This window comes from Anomaloglossus baeobatrachus, chromosome 5, assembly GCF_048569485.1.
Source record: "Anomaloglossus baeobatrachus isolate aAnoBae1 chromosome 5, aAnoBae1.hap1, whole genome shotgun sequence".
In the NCBI taxonomy this organism is placed as follows: Eukaryota; Metazoa; Chordata; class Amphibia; order Anura; family Aromobatidae; genus Anomaloglossus; species Anomaloglossus baeobatrachus.
Window position 1 is genome coordinate 546,526,424 of NC_134357.1, and position 16,414 is coordinate 546,542,837.

Consider the following 16,414-nt stretch of genomic DNA (forward strand, 5'->3'; position numbering starts at 1 on the left):
CGTTTGACCCGGCCATTAAGAATCTCCAATAAAGGGTTAAAAAAAAAAGACACCACACAGAGAAAAAATACTTTAATAGAAATAAATACACAGACACATTAGAGACTCCATCTTTATTACCCCCTGTCAGCCCTCCACGATCCTGCTCTTCTGTCTTCTTTCTTTCTAGTGTAGTAGTAGTGACGATTGTAGTGAGGATGAGATTCACCAGCTCATCACTTGGGGCTGGGGAACCTCCATCCTCACTACAATGCTCACTACAATCGGGAAGCAGCGTACAGCCTTCACTCCGTGAGTGATCAGTGCTGGCTGCTAGCAGTAACGCTGACAGACGCGTTACCATAGCAACGGTGCTCTCGGAGCCGCGGTTAGCGGTGACGTCACCGCTAACTGCGTTGCTATGGCAACGGTGATCTCCGTTAATGACCGGCTGTGTCAGCCGGTCCCTAACGGAACGGGGAGTCGACCGTGTGCTAGAGCATGTCGCCGGTACACGGCGATACACATATGTGCACCGTGTACCGGAGAGATGCACTCGCAGGTCCTACATGACGTGTCATAGTCATGTGACCAGTCTGTAGCCAATGAGATAATAGCCACGTGACTGGTCACATGGCTATTTTGACGTCACGATAGGTCCTGCTTCTCTGCTGGCAGTGCAGGTCACCGGGAGGATTCAGCGATCATCGGATGGAATAGCGGCAGGAGACAGAGTGCAGAAGGGATCGCGAGAACCGGTAAGTGTTATGGCAATGTTTATTAACTGTTTGTGTACATTTATAATGCATTTTTATGTGTTTGTGATTGCCTCCCATTATAGCCTATACGTTAGAGTTCGGTTCGTCGAACGTTCGACGAGCCGAACTCGAACGGAACCCCCGTTCGGCGAACCGGCCTCGAGCCGAACCGGGACCAGTTCGCTCATCTCTACACCCTACCATTTCAATTTTAGGCAGAACCCATGCTGTCAAAATGACCACACTTCCAAGATTTTTAGATCTGTTCCGGGCTCTACCTATATTCTTGCCTCAAAGCATGATTAAAAAACGTTAATCAGGAAATCTCTAAATTTATTTGGAACAGCAAAAGGGTAAGGATTGCCCAACAAATCTTATTTCGGCAGAGGAAATGGGGCGGAATCTCCCTACCTAACTTGTCTCTATACTACAAAGCAGCCATACTAGCTAAAATAACAACTGAGATGGGTTGCAAATCTCCTAGATGGGTCACACTTGAAAACACATTACTAGCACCCTACACACTAAATAGCCCAATATAGATGACTGGCCCTCTACCCCGTAAGTTGGCAGAATTAGCCCCAATTTCATATACAATGATTGCACTTTGGAGATCCAACAGGTTCCAATTTAAACTACAGTCAAACCCTTCCCCCCTATTTAACCTCTTCAATAATCCCATGTTTATCCCAGGTGTAGATTCTAGAGACTTCAATTGGTGGAAACAAAGAGGGGTATCCAAGCTAAGACATCTAACTTATTTACACTCTTTTTACTCTAAGGTGGAATTCAAAGAACGGTTTGAACCTCCACGGGATGAAAATTTTAGAATTGAACAAGTTTTTAATTTTGTTTGTTCCCTACTGGGAGAGCGAAGGTCCCTAGCCCCGACAGCCTTGGAAAAAGGTTGCATCTTTGCTCCGGGAGGAAAGGGCACCATTTCCTTGATATATAACACTATGAATAGGCTATCGATAGAATTGATCTTAAACTGAAGATAATGGACCAATGGGAGGAGGATCTAGGGTTCTCCATGACACTGGAACAGTGGAACAAATGTTATGTAGACCTCACTCGGGGTAGCAACCAGGTCTCCTTCTCTGAGACTTGCATAAAACTTTTCCATAGGTCCTATTATGTTCCAACAACCCTTAATGCAATTTACCCTCAGACATCTGACTGTTGCTTTCGAGGTTGTGGCTAGAAAGGGGACATGGCTCACATTGGTGGACTTGCCGTATAGTTTCCAATCTATGGAGGGAAGTCGGATCCATTAATCACAATTTCTGTGATAGTCAAAATATAAGTTCCCCGGAGGTCCTGCTTTTCAATAATAGACCAACCATGGCAAATAACCACTGTCACAGATTGATAAGCGTCATCACTTTAGCCACCAAAATTTATTTTGCCAGCCAAAGGAAATCCTCCACTCTGTCTCCGCAGATATACAAAAAGTCGATAACATGTTATTCGAAAAATTAGAGGCAATCAGGTCAGACACAGTAGAATTGTTTCATACGGTTTGGGACCCTTGGGTACAGTCACAAATGCCATCTTCTATGACCAACACCATTTCTATATCCCTGTGACATGTAGTGATCCACAGTAGATCCATTAGGCACACTATGTATGACAAGCTACCCAACAAGACGAGGTGTATAGATTTGATAGTAGTGACACCAGTTTCTCTTAAGATAATTCTGACTTGTTATTAGTTCTTTTTTCTTTACTCTATTCTTTGGAGATAAAATATCTCCAGTAGCTCTTCTAATGTTAAAAATTGAGCGGTTTCGAGGATTATATTCTATGCAGGGCTATACGAAATAATATTCGCTTATCTAGCCTCACGATGTATGATTTATATGTTATTTCATATATTATGTTACATATGGGCTCCATCTAATGCATTCTTTAAATTGTTGTAAATTGTCTATCTACTCTCTGAACCTTTCAATAAAAATCGTTGAAACTAAAAACACAAAAAAAAGTGAACAAAATAACTGGGGTTGCAAAACAATATTATTAGTATTAATAGTATTATTTCCTCCTCCAATTATATGCAATATATGTACAAAAAAGCAATGTGGGCCATAAACAAGAATACAAGGCACTCCGTAAATAGCAAAGAACTATAGGCAGAGTTATATAAAACAAGTACAGAAAAACATGAAGACAACAATATTTAAGCAAACAATATGCTGATAAATACCAACCCTGCATATATAAGAAATGAAGGTAGCCAAGATTGGACCCACAGAGTGTTATTAGATCGCCATGTTGGCAGAAGGAAAGAAAAGTACCCCCCCCCCCAAATGGTGGCTTCCTCAGGGAATATAGGGTGTCCTCCAACATGGCGATCTAATTACACCTATGTGGGTCCATTTTTGGCTACCTTCGTTTCTTATTATATCTGCAGAGTTGGTATTTATCAGCATATTGTTAGATTAAATATTGTTGTCCTCATGTTTTTCTGTACTTGTTTTTTATAACTCTGCCTATACATGTTTGCTATTTACGGAGTGCCTTGTATTCTTGTTTATCGCCCACATTGCATTTTTGTATATATATTGCATATAATTGGAGGAGGAAATAACACGGATTTTTTGCATTATTTTTTGCAACCCCAGTTATTTTGTTCACTTTGAGTGTTTTTAAATGTTTTTAACACGTGTTGTTTGGTGTTTTGCTACTATTTGTCAATAAGATTATATATTTTTATTAGATAGTATTCTGTCGGTGATCCCATCGCACACCTTCTTTTTCTCTCTTATTATGTGGGCTAAAACAACACCTGTCCCAGTTCTTGCCGGTTGTATAAACCAGGGCTATTCAGGACCTAGGGTTAGGAAGGCGGCCCAAACATTAGACGTATCTTTGGGAACAGGGACAATTAGAGAGACACCCTAGCCCTAGGGCCAGTATAGGTGCCCCTGTTCCAAGTTACCTTGTCACGCCTCATGACACCCATTTTACAGTTCCTTCGGGGTTACGTGATTGATTTCATGACCTGAAAGACCCTGGAGCTAGTCAGGTGGAAGGTTCTTCCTCTGCTCACTCAGGACGTGAAGCCTCTGTGTAGGTAACAGTAGCTTTGTCTCCTGCTCGGCACCGATCACATAGATCAGTGTGGGGCAGGAGGAGAAAGAGCAATTCTCTCAGTGATCAGGAGGGACACTTTCTCAGCGTTCTCTTCCATCACATAAAGCTGCATCTGAACTATAAGAGGCACTCACTTATTAGGAAGATTTTTTTTCTTGTTCAAAGTTTCTTATAGTTCAAAAAAATACAATTAGTTCTAAAGTAATTTCCCTTTCTCATTAAATTATACAACAGGCTCATGTTTTTTGAACAATCTGTTTAGAAAATATATCATTTTACCAGTGTGATTTATTTTTGATGGTAAACAAAATATGATTTTCCAGTAATTCAGGTTTCAAAATCTAGGTATCAGTATGGCTTCTTCGTTGTGTGAATTCTCTGGTGTATCATAAGATCTGACTTCTGGTTAAAATATTTCCAACATTCTCAACAGTAAAAAAACCTCTTCCCTGTATGACGTTTGTGGTGTCTAATAAGGTGAAATTGCTCTACAAAACTCTTTCTACATTCTGAACATGAAAAAGGCTTCTCCCCTGTGTGAATTTTCTGATGTGTAACAAGATGAGATTTCTTCACAAAATATTTTCCACATTCTGTACATGAAAAAGGCTTCTCCCCTGTGTGTGACTTCTCTTGTGTTCAACCATATTTGATTTCTTCACAAAACATTTCCCCCATTCTGAACATGAAAAAGGTTTCTCCTCTGTGTGGGTTTTCTGATGAGTCAGAAGAAATGATTTACGTACAAAACATTTCCCACATTCTGAACATGAATATGGCTTCTCCCCTGTGTGAATTTTCTGATGTGAAATAAGATTTGATTTCTTTACAAAATATTTTCCACATTCTGTACATGAAAAAGGCTTCTCCCCTGTGTGACTTCTCTGGTGTTCAACCATATTTGATTTCTTTACAAAACATTTCCCACATTCTATACATGAAAAAGGCTTCTCCCCTGTGTGAATTTTCTGATGTGTAATAAGATGAGATTTCTGTACAAAACACTTTCCACATTCTGAACATGAAAAAGGTTTCTCCTTTGTGTGAGTTTTCTGATGTGTAAGAAAAATTGATTTACGTGCAAAACGTTTCCCACATTCTGAACATGAAAAAGGCTTCTCGCCTGTGTGACTTCTCTGGTGTTCAACCATATTTGATTTCTTTACAAAATATTTTTCACATTCTGAACATGAAAATGGCTTCTCACCTGTGTGAGTTTTCAGGTGTCTAAGAAAACTTGATTTATGTACAAAACATTTTCCACATTCTGGACATGAAAAAGGCTTCTCCCCTGTGTGAGTTCTCTGATGTTTTAAGAAGAAATGATTTATGTGTAAAACATTTTCCACATTCTGAACATGAAAAAAGCTTTTCCCCTGTGTGAATTCTCTGATGTGTAACAAGATTTGATTTCTGTACAAAACTTTTTCCACATTCTGTACATCTAAAAGACTTATTCCCTGTGTGAGTTCTCTGGTGTTCAACCAGATTTGATTTCTGTACAAAACATTTCCCACATTCTCTACATCTAAAAGGCTTCTCCCCTGTGTGTCTTCTCTTATGTATAATAAAATTTGACTTATGTAAAAAACATTTCCTACATTCTGAACATGAATACGGCTTCTCCCCTGTGTGAGTTCTCTGGTGTCTAACTAGGATATCTTTCCGTACAAAACATTTCCCACATTCCGAACATGAAAAAGACTTCTCCCCTGTGTGAGTTTTCTGGTGTCTAAGAAGGTGTGATTTCTGTACAAAACATTTCCCACAGTCTGAACATGAATATGGTTTCTCCCCTGTGTGAATTCTCTTGTGATTAACAAGACATGATTTCTGTTGAAAACATTTCCCACATTCTGAACATGAATATGTTTTCTCCATAGTATGAATTCTATCATGCATAACAAGTTCTGATTTCCTGTTAAAATATTTCCCACACTTGGAACAAGAAAATCTATTCTCCTTTGTGTGAATTTTTTGATGTTTAACAAAAAATGTTTTGAGGGGAAAACTATTTCCATACTCTGAATGTGAAATTAGCTTATTTGCTGTAAAAGCAGTTTGTTTTTTAAAGCCTGTTTTGTGACTTTTATTTTTCTTAGTAGTCTGTAATAATTCGGAACATCGGACCTGTCTCATAGGATCAGATGATAGATCTTTGCTGTGAAGGGATGATGGGATATCTGAAGTCGTGAAATTTACTTCAATTGTATCCTGTGTGATCTTAAGGTCATCTGATGTAAAAGATGAAGATGTTAGTTGTCCCTCTGATCTTCTGGTACAGTCATCTGCCAATAATGAAATTAATTATTATTTTTTAACGAAACATCTTTGAAATTAATATTTTTGTACATTTCTACTTTAAATGTCCTTAGAAATGGCAAGTTATGTAGCAAAATTTTTTCAGTAAGATAATTACAGTTCAATTTACTAAAAAACCTCATAACATGAACTAGTAAAGTATGGTGTTCAATGGTTAGTTCATTCTGTCTCCAATATATTGGAATAAGAATTATGAAAAAATATGTAGGCAAAAATTATAACTAGCCCTCATTTCTGAATGGAAAATCAGAGGGCTCCACATTATAAGTAGCTCATAAATGCATGAAAAGCAACATGGCTTCCAGAAACCAATCCAGCAAAATCCGCTCTCCCAAAGTCAAATCTCCCTCTCACTTCTGAGCGTTGGAGTGTACCGAAACCCTATGACGACATTAAACGGACCCATACGAGGAGTTCCCGATCTTGGACATATTATGTGTACGTCCTGGCAATCATGTGGCCACCATGACTGGGGCAATGTTGATTGTATAAAAAGGTTCCTGCTGTCTCTGACAGCATGGTACCAGGACTCCATGTCACAGGGGTTTACACAGCTCCCCCGTAGCTATGATCGCTGTGATTGGCTGTTCAATTCTGAACAGCCAATCACAGCTATTTCAATGTTTCATGCCTGAAACATTCAGGTGCAGCTATGATTGGTGCAATAACAGCACAGATCATATGTTTTATTCTGGCAACAGCGACGTCACCAGCCTCAGAGCTGATTGGAGCAATCGGACGATGACGAGATCGCACTAATCAGAAAGCAAAGATGTGGTCTGAACCCCCAGTGACTGCTCTGCTCCACCTCATTCCTGCTTGAAAATTTGAGTAGATCAGTCACAGTGTTGCTCTGCTGCAGATCTGCTGGGATTTGTGGTACCACTAGCGTTTTTAGGCCTGTGCCAACACTGCTGCTGCCTTGTGAAAATTGTTTTCCTCTTCCTGACCGGTTCCTGTGCCCTTCTTTTTTCTAACCTACTCTGATCCCTCTTTTCCACCTTTTCCCCCTCTCTCTAACCTCTTCCCCGTCCTCCTTCTGTCGCCAAGCCCTAATCAGTACTTGATTGCTGATCAGTACTTAATCATGCAAGTTTTGGCAGGTTTTTTTTGCACCACATTCGTGTGCTAAGCTCTGATCAGTGACACACATCACTGATCGGCATCCATGCTTGCTTTTGACTTAGGACTTTGTTATTTTGTTCCAGTCCATTTTTTCTCCCGTTTTTCACCACATCCATGCGTGCTTTCTGCAGCAGACGAGCACTGATCAGTGACACACATCACTGCTCGGCATCCGGTTGTTGGTTTCCAGAAACCGTAAAATAAGAATCAAATAAAAATAATAATTTAGATTAGTTGATCGGCTAAATTAGGGACCGTAAAAATACACTGTAGTAATCGTCGTCTACTACAGTATTTTTTACTGAATATAGTCAGAGCCAGTGTCAGTTGTGGGCGCTCAGTACTTTTTTTTTTTTTACTGATGTCCGTTTGGAAATTTTTTTATTGCACCAAATTTTTATATTTTGTTTTCTATTTTGGTTTTTATATTTTTCTTTCTATATTCTTTTCTTCTATTCTAATAAATAAAAAAGTTTACAACAAAAAACACACACACACACACACACACACTTGACTCAGACACTGATAGTTAGGGAGGGCATCCAATCTTGCTTTATTTTTTCCTCTCAGATGCCCAGAGACACCAAATAAGCCACCGCCCACAGTTACTGACCCCAACCCACCACTAGTGACCCCCCATGGACCCCACTCCACCACCCTGAAGATTATGAGCCACAGATTCCTGATTTTGTGGCCCAATCAAATAGCCAGTTTGACACTGCCGGCCTCACATATATTGACTTTTTCAAAGTCTTTTTCTCTGAGAATTTCTTAAATCTCATGGTGGCCGAAACAAATTTGTATGCCCAACATTTTTTGCCTCAAATAAAAAGAAAAAGGTGGTGTCCTTTGGTTGACCATAATACATGGTAATGTATGTTCCAGAGAAAATTACCCCTAAACAAACGTGCCAAAAATATGACAAATAAACTCACCCATGTCAGTAAAATGCCCAGAGCAACGTGCCCCGATGCGCACGTTTCGTGAAATTCCTCAGGGACCCCTGGAACTCTATGGACTGATAGGCTTAGTATTATAGATGAGCGAGCCTCTAGAGGCTCGAGTTTGGTTCGTCGAACGGAGGCCGCATTCGAGTTCGGTTCGGCGAGCCGCTCGACGAAACTCTCGAACCCCATTGAAAACCATGAGAGGCAATCACAAACACATAAAAACGCATTCTAAATGTACACATACAGTTAATAAACATTGCCATAACACTTACCTGTCCCCGTAACGCGTCCTACACTCTGTCTCCCGCCGCTATTCCTTCTGATAATCGCTGCGTCCTCCCGGTAACCAGCACTGATGATAGGACCTATCGTGACGTCAAAATAGCATGTGACCAGTCACGTGTATATTATATCTCATTGGCTACAGACTGTCACATGGCTATGACGTCATGCTAGGACCTGTCAGTGCATCTCCGGTACGCGGTGCTCCATTGAGCATGTCCGTGTACCGGCGAAATGCTCTGATACATGGTCGACTCCCCGTTCCTGCATGTGGACGCTCTTTACAGAGTCAGCCACATGCAGGGACTAGCTGTCACAGCCGGTAAATAGGGTCATCGGGAATCACAAGATCGGAGCACCGTTGCCATTACTATAGCAACGGTGCTCCGATCACGTGATTCCCGATGCCGCTATTTACCCAACTGTCAGCGGTGACGTCACCGCTTACAGCACGCAGCGGCAGCGGGAATCACGTGATCGGAGCACTGCTTACAGCCTGCAGCCTCTCTCTGATCACTTACGGAGAGAAAAGACTGCACGGGCAGCAGCGTCTTTCTCCCATGCAGGGCTGCTGATGTAGCAGAGCTGCATGGGTTGAACGAGCAAGTAGACAGAAGAGCAGGATCGTGGAGGGCTGACAGGGAGTAATAAATATGGAGTCTCTAACTGTGTCTGTGTATTTATTTCTATTAAAGTATTTTTTCTCTGTGTAGTGTCTTTTTTTAACCCTTTATTGGAGATTCTTAATGGCCGGGTCAAACTTGCCTGACATTAAAGAATCTCTGGCTTAATACTAGCTAGTAAAACAAAGCTAGTATTAACTCAATTACCCAGTGAGCCACCGTCACCAGGGCAGCTGAAAGAGTTGGATACAGTGCCAGATGATGGCGCTTCTATGAAAGCACCATTTTCTGGGGCAGCTGCGGACTGCAATTCGCAGCAGAGGCGCCCAGAAACCTCGGCCCAACCTGTGCTGCGGATTCCAATCCCCAGCTGCCTAGTTGTACCTGGATGGACACAAAAATGGGGCGAAGCTCACGTTGGTTTTTTGTTTAATTATTTCATGAACTTCATGAAATAATTAAAAAAGGGCTTGCCTATATTTTTAGTTCCCAGTCGGGTACAAATAGGCAGCTGGGGGTTGGGGGCAGCCGTACCTGCCTGCTGTACCTGGCTAGCATACAAAAATATGGAAAAGCTCGTCATTTTTTTTTTTAGTTTTTTGGCAAAAAAATAAAAAATGCTTCCCTGGATTTTCCATTGCCAGTGAAGGTAACACCAAGCAGTGGGGGTTAGCAGCCAGTAGCTGCTTGGATTACCCTTAGCTAGCAATACAAAAAATGCAGCAGGAGGCCATATATATATTTTTTTTAATTATTTATTTAAAAAAAAATGGGCTTCCCTGTATTTTGATTGCCTGACATGACAGTACTGTAAAAATAAATCATTAAAAAAATGACGTAGCGCTCCGCGGTATTTTTGATTCTCAGCGCAGATAAATCAGACAGCTACAGGTTGCCACCCCCATCTGCCTGGCGTTACCTTGGCTGGCAATCAAAATACAGGGAAGCCCATTAATTTTTTTTATTTAAAAAAATAGTTAGAAAAAAAATGATGTGGGGTCCCCCCATTTTTGATAGCCAGCTAGGGTAAAGCAGACGGCTGTAGCCTAAAAACCACAGCTGGCAGCTTTACCGTGGTTGGTGATCCAATGTGGAGGTCACCCCAGGCTCTTTTTTATAATTATTTTATAAATAATAATAGTTACAAAAAAAAAAAGTAGGGTCCCCCCCAAATTGGATCACCAGCCAAGGTAAAGCGGACAGCTGTGGTCTGGTATTCTCAGGGTGGGAAGGTCTATAGTTATTGGCCCTGCACAGCCTAAAAATAGCAGGCCGCAGGTGCCCCAAAAGTGGCGAATCCACTAGACGCGCCAATCCTGGCGCTTCACCCCAGCTCATCCCGTTCTCTGGTGCAGTGGCAAACGGGGTAATAAATGGGGTTGATACTAGCTGTAAGGTCACCTGACATCAAGCCCAGCAGTTTGTGATGTCATGGCGTCTATCACATAGTACTCACAGTTTGTGATGTCGGGTAACAAAAAAAATAGACAAAAAAACTTTTATTTGAAAAAACACTCCCCAAAACATTCCCTCTTTCACCAATTTATTGTAAGGAAAAAAAAATAAGGGGATCCCACGATGACTCTGGACCGTCCAGAATATGGGGTGACATGCTCAGGGAATGTATCCCCCATTACCTAGGAGTGCAGACCCTCCATGTGAGGAGTGTGTGTGCAATGAATCTGCACACACTCTCCCCGGGTCCACAGCAGCAAAGTCCATGTCGTAACTGTTGCTATCAAAGCTGCAATGCCCTGCTCAAGAGGTAAGGGTATGCCTAATCAGGAGAACTATACTAAATTTGCTAATAAAGGTATGTCCTAATATTATTACTATTCCACCTACTATATATTGGGGATAGGATCTTGGAGATGGAACACCCCTTTAAGTCCAGTTATCCAGCTGAATGAATACTAAACAACAGAGCTCGCTATTTAGACATGTTTTCTTGTGGCGTATAACGGACTCTCATGTTTGGTAGTCGTTCAGCAGGGCAACTATAAAATCAAATACCTCCATTTGGAAATGTAGTATAGCTCTTCTGATCAACTATGTTCCTTACCTCATTAGCAGGGCATTGCAGTAGCTGCCAGATGCATGGTTACCGCCACTCACTGTGTCTGAACAACAGGAAGCTGAGCTGACAGCCGGACCGCGCATGTGGCAGCGTCTATTGTGAAGGAGGGGGCCGTGGGGGATCAATGCTGCACAGATATCGTGGGACACCAGGGAACACCGGTGGGTTTATAGAGGTGACCTGGCAGGGCCTGGGGAGGAGTTTTCTGTCGCATGTGTCATGGCACATGCGACAGAAATCAGAGGAGTAGGGTGAATGCGGCCGGGGCGCTGCTGTGCGCGCGGCCAACTTGGATTTTCGGGAGGGGGGAGGGGTGGCACTTTGGTGACATCGGGGAACCGAAGGGGACCGGGGAGGAGATTTATCTCCCATCTGACATGTTTGTTCATGCCAGATGGGAGATAAATAATTTTTTACTGGCACTGTCATTTACTGTAACGTGATCATCGGTATACAGTGTATACTGGTGATCACGTGAGCGGGGACCGGAAAAAACGGCCTGAATCATGATCTCCAGGGTCTCAGCTACCCCCTGAAATCCCGTAGATTTTCTGACGCTGGGGGGAGCTATTCACTTATTTCTGACTGCTGTTTATAAACGGCAGATCAGAATAAGGCTACATTCACACGACCAATCCGTTTTTGCAGTCCGCAAAAAACGGTCCGTTTTTTTCACGAGTGCATCCGTGTGGCATCCGTTTCCGTTCCGTATACGGTCCATATGTCATCCGTTTGTCATCCGTGTGCCTTCCCTTTCTGTTGCGTACTGCAAAAAAACTGAAGGAGGGAAAAAACATAAATTTACCTAGGATCCATAGCTTCAACCTACATGAGGCGGAAACATGTTCACTCCAGTGCCATTTTCTACTGCTTTTCACAGCGTAGAGCGCTTTGGTGATTTTCCTGTGCTTGTGCACTTCATATCAGTCTTTTCTGTCATTATAATGGCAGAAAGACACATAATGTCCCACTCTCCTGCATTTTGTAATTTTGCACCCTTTGGTGCCTTTCATGTGGCACTAAGGGGTGGTTAGCCTTGTATTTAGCCAAAAAAATAAATACATTTAAAAAAAAAAAACAATGACGAGGGGTTCCCCCTATTTCTGATAGCCAGCTACGGTATAGCAGACGGCTGCAGCCTGCAGACCACAGCTGGCAGCTTCACCTTGGCTGGCAATCCAAAACTGAGGGCCCCCCACGCTGTTATTTTAAATTAAAAAATTAAATAGATAATTACAAAAAAAAACAAACACGTGGGGTTCCCCCAAAATTGGATCACCAGCCAAGGTAAACCAGACAGCTGGGGTCTGATATTCTCAGACGAGGGAGGTCCATGGTTATTGGACTTTCCCCAGCCTAAAAATAGCAAACCGCAGCCGCTCCAGAAGTGGTGCATCCATTAGATGTGCCAATCCTGGTGCTTTGCCCCAACTCATCCCGTTGCCCTGGTGCGGTGGCAAATGGGGTAATATATGGGGTTAATACCAGTTGTGTAATGTCACCTGGCATCAAGCCCTGGGGTTAGTGATGTCACGCGTCTATCAGATACCCGACATCATAAACCCAGTCAGTAATAAAAAAAAAAAAAAAAATAGACGACAAACACATTTTTATTTGAAAAAACACTCCCCAAAACATTCCATCTGTCACCAATTTATTAGAAATAAAAACAAATCCAGGTCTGGTGTAATCCAAGGGGTTCCCATGACGATCCATAGCATAGTCAATGTCCCAGTCAATGAAGAACAGAATGTTCCATATTGGCTGGGAGAGCAATGCAGTGACCTGAGCTAACATCAATAGGTCAGCCCAGGACACTGCAGGGGATGACAAGTGCTGCTGTCAGGAGGATAGCGAGGTACATTACCTGCGGTGATCGCTGCACTCCTGATAGCAGAGCTGTCACTGAGTTCAATGACCGCCGCCTTCACAACCAAGTATCGCGGGTTGTGTGCGGGCAGCGTAGTGCGAGGTGGGTGGAGCCGAGTGACGCCATATGTGCAGGCAGCGGAGTGCGAGGTGGGTGGAGCCAAGCGGGGCCATGTGTGCGGGCAGCGGAGTGCGAGGTGGGTGGAGCCGAGTGAGGCCATGTGTGCGGGCAGCGGAGTGTGAGGTGGGTGGAGCCGAGCGTGGTATTGTATACAGGCAGCGGAGTGCGAGGTGGGTGTAGCTGAGTGAGACCATGTGTGCGGGCAGCGGAGTGCAAGGTGGGTGGAGCCGAGTGGGGTCTTGTGTGCGGGCAGCGGAGTGCGAGGTGGGTGGAGCCAGCCGAGTTGGGCCATGTGTGTGGGCAGCGGAGTGCGAGGTGGGTGGAGCCGAGCGGGGCCATGTATGCGGGCAGTGGAGTGCGAGGTGGGTGGAGCCGAGTGGGGCCATGTGTGCGGCGGCAAAGTGCGAGGTGGGTGGAGCCGAGTGGTGCCATGTGTGCAGGCAGCGGAGTGCGAGGTGGGTGGAGCCGAGTGGGGCATGTGGCGCTGAGGACGTCAGTGTTGGGGACTGCATGGCTGGGGACAGGTGAGTGTCAGTGTGTTTGTGTACATGCTGAGTGCAGGAGAGGGCGGAGTAGAGCGGGGGAAGTGTTGGCTCCCTGCACACATAGCCAGGGTAAATATCGGGTTACTAAGCAAAGCGTTTTGCTTGGATACCCAATATTTACCTTGGTTACCAGTTTACTGCAGGCTGCCAGCGATGGCTCCCTGCACACTGTTGCTGTAAAAAGCCACCTTTTGGTGATCGAACAGTTTTCGAACGTAACTCGAACTGTCGAGCTTTTAGCAAAAAGCTCGAGTTCGATCTCGAGCACCCCCGAAAATCACTCGAACATGAAATTGGTGAACCTCGAACATCATTCAACTCTACTTAGGATCATGGTGGTTTGGGATTGACATCTAGCATCATGATCCATTTAGAGATACCCTTATGTTAATATGTTTATTGATGTAATGTACCAGGCACTTTTTTGCTCTCTATAAGGGATCCTTACTGCCTATTTGGTGTGTATGAGGTTTGTGGATTACCGTTTGATTGACCTATTAATACCCATTTAAATTTGGGTTATCTCTTTCTCGCAGTTTGTATTTTGCCCTTTGTTTTTCTTCAGAGACTCCCTATGTATACCTGAATTTCACCAAGTCGTCTTTTATATATTGAAATTTTACCTCTTGTTGTAATATGTGTCCTTAATAAAACTTTTTCTAATAGGTTATATGTGATTTTTGTACTTTGAGCCATGTTTATGACTGACTACTATAACCCCTAGTCCTCTTGTTCTAAACAATTTCTAATTTGGGTTGTAGTCATATACGAATACTATGGTGTCCTGTTCTGTCTCCACATTTGTTCTATTTCTAATTGCAGGTATATGATAATATCATTATTATTACGCCTGCTACATATTGAAATAGGTTATTGTAGATGGAAATAACCCTTTAATGCAAAGTTTTGGCCACAAAGACTGGATCGGTCGTGTAGAGACAATATGAGCACATTCAGCACCACAGAAAAAAAGAAAAAGAAAAGGAAAAGGTAGATTCATTCATATAAAGATATGAGGATTCTAGGAAAGTAACAGCATCATGAACCTCCATTTTGTCATAGAGGCCCATCATAATATTTTTCTTCAAGTGATTAACTAACTTGTCAGCACATTCTATATACACTGTTAGTTGCTTTTGCAGCAGGAAATGTTCAGAATTTTATTAATCTAAGGGAAGTGGATCCTCCATGTTGTAAGCTCTATAGAAAAAGGGCTTTCAGTGCCCAAAGTAATTTGAACAAATCTGGATAGAAGAAAGTGTTATAGTCTAGCGGCAAAATGGTGATCACACAATTATGATGTCTACACAACACCACCTATAAAGCAGCCACAGCCGGTGACTGAGAAGAATCTGTGACTTCTCTGCATTTACTGGTCACTACTCACCTGGGTAGCCATATGTAGGAATCTCCTCTTTACACCACTCATCACCCCTCACATATATCTCTGTAGTATTAATATGGGTCAGATCTTCACCCTGAAACAAATATTGTAAAAGTCACAGACAGATGGAGAAGTCACATCTATGATTAGCTCTATTCCTGCCATCTCCACCGCTCTCATTATACAACTATAAAACATATAATACTGGTGGATAAAACAAGACTGAGCACAAGACCTTCACAGCCGTCTACTAGTGATGGGCAGACTTGCAGATATGCGGGATCAACGGGTTTTTTATCGGATTTAAAAAAAACAAACAAAAAAAGATGGTTCCAGTCCGGAATGGATACCAGATATCTGGCTGGACGCCGGTCTTCATATAAGTCTGTGGGGACCAGAATTCGACACATAAAAATAGCGGTAGAAGGGATAGGGGGATTGGAGCAAGCACGCTATACTAGCTGAGTCTCCGGCGCAGCTGTAATTACTTCCGGGGCCGCTCATTATCGCTCATCCATATGCACAGCTGTTCCCGCCCACCAGAAGTCCCGCCATCTGATTGGTTGCAGTCAGACACGCCCCCAGCATGTGTGACAGCTTTTGACTGCTTACAATCAAAGACCCTGTCTGCAGTTCTATCATGGTGAAAAATAAATAAAAATTGACATAGGGTCCCCTGTAATATAATACCCACAGCACAGATAAAGCATACAGCTACAGGCTGCAGCCCTCAGCCGTGCACTTCTCTTGGCTGTGTATGAAAATAAGAGGAACTGCATTCGGCTTTTTTAAATTATTTTAGCTCTAATCCTGCCATCTCCACCGCTCTCATTACACAAGTATAAAACATATAATACTGGTGGATAAAACAAGACTGAACACAAGACCTTCACAGCCATCTACACATCATAGGGAGATTTCATGGCACCTTCTCTCCATCTACCTGATGATCCTGAGGAACATCGGGATCTTCTTGTTTACAGTCCTGTGGGAGAAGAGGACGGGGACATCTCTCTGGTGTTGTCCTCTTACTGGATAGACCTGGAGGAAACACATACAGGGACTTAATTAATTCCTTACGTACAGATAATTATAGGTAGTGTGTATTTAGTCCTGTCTATTACCTGGTGATGTGAGGGGCTGGGGAACCTCCATCATGACGTCCTTGTACAGATCTTTGTGTCCTTCTAAATACTTCCACTCCTCCATGGAGAAATAGACTGTGACATCCTGACACCTTATAGGAACCTGACACATACAATGATACCGTCATCCCCTGA

At 42.9% G+C, this 16,414-nt stretch overlaps 1 protein-coding gene across 1 annotated transcript; it reads right to left on the reverse strand.

The window, feature by feature from the left end:
• Positions 1 to 3,355: 3,355 nt before the first annotated feature.
• On the reverse strand, positions 3,356 to 16,377 carry LOC142312280 (uncharacterized). Its single transcript, XM_075351214.1, has 5 exons — positions 16,259 to 16,377; positions 16,078 to 16,175; positions 15,138 to 15,228; positions 5,212 to 6,124; positions 3,356 to 4,874 (listed from the first exon to the last, which is right to left on the reverse strand). Exons 1-5 carry the CDS (start codon positions 16,341 to 16,343, stop codon positions 4,409 to 4,411), a joined length of 1,653 nt encoding a protein of 550 aa, XP_075207329.1. The 5' UTR covers positions 16,344 to 16,377; the 3' UTR covers positions 3,356 to 4,408.
• Between the last annotated feature and the right edge of the window lie 37 nt (positions 16,378 to 16,414).